We start from the raw sequence: 3,451 nt of genomic DNA, 5'->3' as shown, positions 1-3,451 counted from the left end.
ATTATTTGCATAAGAACGCAATTTGGGAACATTTATTATCAAACAAAATGTTCATAACAGTAAAATGAATATACCACGCTCAAGCTTAAAAAGCCATTTTTGAAATATACATACTTGTATGTTGCGTTGCATTTTAACCATTGATTGGCAAATTGCACGAACTCACGGTAAACAAATAAAAAACAACTTGATAATAAAAATTGATGTTAATTTACCAAACTAGATCGTATTCATTTGTTCAAGTCGGTGAGGTCGTTTAATTAATTTTAAAATAGAAACATTTACATTGTTTAAAAAACAGCTGTGTTCATGCATGATGCAAGGCGAAAGCTTAGAAGTTTCTCGAATAGCTTGGTGTTTTCAATAGAACAGATCTCCCTCACTTCAGTGCTCGCGACAGACGCTTTTAGTTATAAGCGATTAGCTGCCCTTGGTCTTCACCAGCAAGCCATGGTCTGCACGTGCCGAACTTCAGCGTCTCCCTTGCTCTCAGTTGCTAGGCGCTACTCTTACGCTTTGATTGGTTAGCGTTGTAACACCTTTGATTATGATTGGTCGTTCAGATCGCAGTGGTTATCGATGGTTTAATATCAGCTGTTTCCTTTGCTTTTGTGTCAGTCGACATTATTCCTTGAGAACTTCGAGTCGTGGGAGATTCGGCTTCTCTACTTCTTGTCTTTCACATATTACTGTCGTAGCAACTCAGTTGCAAGTATAATTTTTACCATGGCAAACAGTATAGCCGTTTGTAGCAAAACTCACCAGTTGCCAGCCTGGACAAGCAATCATTTCAACGACATGATTCATCAGCAAGTTAACTTGACAATCAACGGTCTTCACGGGAATCCAGCTCTTAGAAGTCCGGGTTTCCATGATACCACAACATCCTGGGTCGACACGAATGGTTAGTGTTCATCACACAGTTTTATATTATTTAATTATTAGATTTCGTTTAGGAATGTATGACTTTAATCGTAGTTGAAACAGTTAACAATGATCTGCCTAAACATCAACGTGATAAGAATGACGCTGAATGAAATACGTGGTGAGTATGTTAAACAATTAAAATCTCCATATACGTTCAATATTAGCTTCAGATCGTCTTCAAGGCTAGTATAGTTAATCCAAAATACAACAATAATGATAATGTAGCGCCGCTAATGGGCAAACAAACTAATAATAATAATAATAGTATGTTACTAATTCTTACCTAGAAACCGTATTTGCTTAGGTATTAACGCAATTCACTTGCTTAATCCGGTTAACACTCTAACACTTGTTTATGAAAACGGATGATATATATATATATCACTTTTTCTATCGTATGTTAATCGGCTTCAGTGAGCTTTGATATTGATATAGTAGATCCTGTGTAGTTGTGATAATATATCTTTGTTTTCACTCGTTGGTTCGTAGATTTAGTCTTCCGTTGGACAGCGGTAAGTCTATGGATTTACAACGCTAAAAGCGCTGATAGCCCTCGTGTAGCTTTGCGCGAAATTCAAGAAGAAACAATACAACGTTAAAATCAGGGACTATGCTATAAAAACAAACACAAATATACTCGTAGATTTAATCAACCAAAGTTTAATTTATATTCTCGTTTTATCAGATATCGAACTAATTTTTAAACGAAAATTTCTAAGATGTGTACGTTATTGTAGATTTTAATATGTTATTTAGTTGATAAGATGTGTACGTTATTGTAGATTTTAATATGTTATTTAGTTGATAAGATGTGTACGTTATTGTAGATTTTAATATGTTATTTAGTTGATAAGATGTGTACGTTATTGTAGATTTTAATATGTTATTTAGTTGATAAGATATGTACGTTATTGTAGATTTTAATATGTTATTTAGTTGATAAGATGTGTACGTTATTGTAGATATTAATATGTTATTTAGTTGATAAGTTATATACGTTATTGTAGATTTTAATGTGTTATTTAGTTGATAAGATATATACGTTATTGTAGATTTTAATATGTTATTTAGTTGATAAGTTATATACGTTATTGTAGATTTCAATATGTTATTTAGTTGATAAGATATATACGTTATTGTAGATTTTAATATGTTATTTAGTTGATAAGATATATACGTTATTGTAGATTTTAATGTGTTATTTAGTTGATAAGATGTATACGTTATTGTAGATTTTAATGTTATTTAGTTGATGAGATGTTTGCGTTATTGTAGATTTCAATATGTTATTTAGTTGATAAGTTATATACGTTATTGTAGATTTCAATATGTTATTTAGTTGATAAGATATATACGTTATTGTAGATTTTAATATGTTATTTAATTGATGTATATTTCCTTTTTCTTTGCAGACGATTTCTTATCAGGTCTCTGGGAAGACGACGTTTTAGACAACAAGTGTCAACTCCTTTCCCAGAAGTTAGAAAACTGTTTAAAAGAAGCTAAGGACAAATATCTGCAGTGTGCTGAAGTGCTAATTCCATCCGATCTCATACTGCGGATTGTACACGATATTCTGCGCATGTCAGAAAAGGAGCCATGTGGAATCCGAGGATGCGTTTTATACGTAAATCTCGAAGAAAAGAGCACGTGCCATCGGATTGGTAAGGTTAAATGTGATCCGGACACCGTTGCGACTTTTGAAGTCGTGTTAACTCTCAAGCAAGACTGTAGTAGCTGGTTAAGCCTACGACATCTAATACCTGCCAGACTGCTCAAGAGTTTCGGCCGAAACTCTCCTCTCGTCATTAGTGAAAATTATATGTTAAACAAGAAGAAACTCTACCGTTCCTCCAGTCTGTCCTGTTAACACTTCCTAGTGTACAAGCATGCGTGTTGAAGAAACTTACGTATGAGGTTTTCTCAGCTAATAAATATAAGAAAGCCGCTGGACCGGGTTTTCCTGAATAATTTGGTTCAAATTCTCAGCTGTAACTATATTTCACTGTTGTACACAAACACTAATCATTGTATATGTACTATTTTCGTGCGTGAAGGAAGGACTGTGATCTGTACCGCTATATAAACAGTAATTTTTTTCAAGTTATAAGTAATGTAATATAAACAATGGATATTAACAAAACGTTTTATGTTAACAAACAAAGTTGTGTTTCTACTGCATGTGAGAAATATTGTTTTTATTGTTTGGACTAGTCAACTGTCGTATTTTGTACTCGAAGCTGTTTAGAACGACAATGTTTAATTTATGTTTCGACAACCACTGCTTTTTTTAAATAAGGTTATTTATTCTAGTCTTGCCAAAAATGAGTGAAATTGATATATAACATACAAGAAGTTTACTTACATCCATCTTTCATTATTATTACTTTCTAACGATTTCAGTTTTCTTGTAACGGTGCCTACATTGGTTGTTAGCCCTTCTTTTGTGCAGCAATATCTTGTCTTGGCAGTATTTTACAGTAACTGTCATATTTTAGATCAAAATAAAATTTTTTATAAGAAA

At 32.9% G+C, this 3,451-nt stretch overlaps 1 protein-coding gene across 2 annotated transcripts; it reads left to right on the top strand.

Moving 5' to 3' along the window:
* Positions 1-370: 370 nt before the first annotated feature.
* Positions 371-3,451, top strand: LOC143256045 (DNA damage-inducible transcript 4-like protein). 2 transcript variants are annotated; one of them, XM_076512658.1, is made up of 2 exons: positions 371-904; positions 2,340-3,451. In XM_076512658.1, the coding sequence occupies exons 1-2, from the start codon at positions 727-729 to the stop codon at positions 2,795-2,797; spliced, it is 636 nt and encodes a 211-aa protein (XP_076368773.1). In that variant the 5' UTR covers positions 371-726; the 3' UTR covers positions 2,798-3,451. The 2 variants fall into 2 exon arrangements, with proteins under 2 accessions (XP_076368773.1, XP_076368774.1); XM_076512659.1 differs by having other exon boundaries at positions 852-1,045.

The sequence above is a fragment of the Tachypleus tridentatus genome, chromosome 7 (genome assembly GCF_004210375.1).
Source record: "Tachypleus tridentatus isolate NWPU-2018 chromosome 7, ASM421037v1, whole genome shotgun sequence".
Classification (NCBI taxonomy): domain Eukaryota; kingdom Metazoa; phylum Arthropoda; class Merostomata; order Xiphosura; family Limulidae; genus Tachypleus; species Tachypleus tridentatus.
Note: the sequence above shows the minus strand (reverse complement) of the source record. Positions and strands in the feature narration are given on the sequence as shown.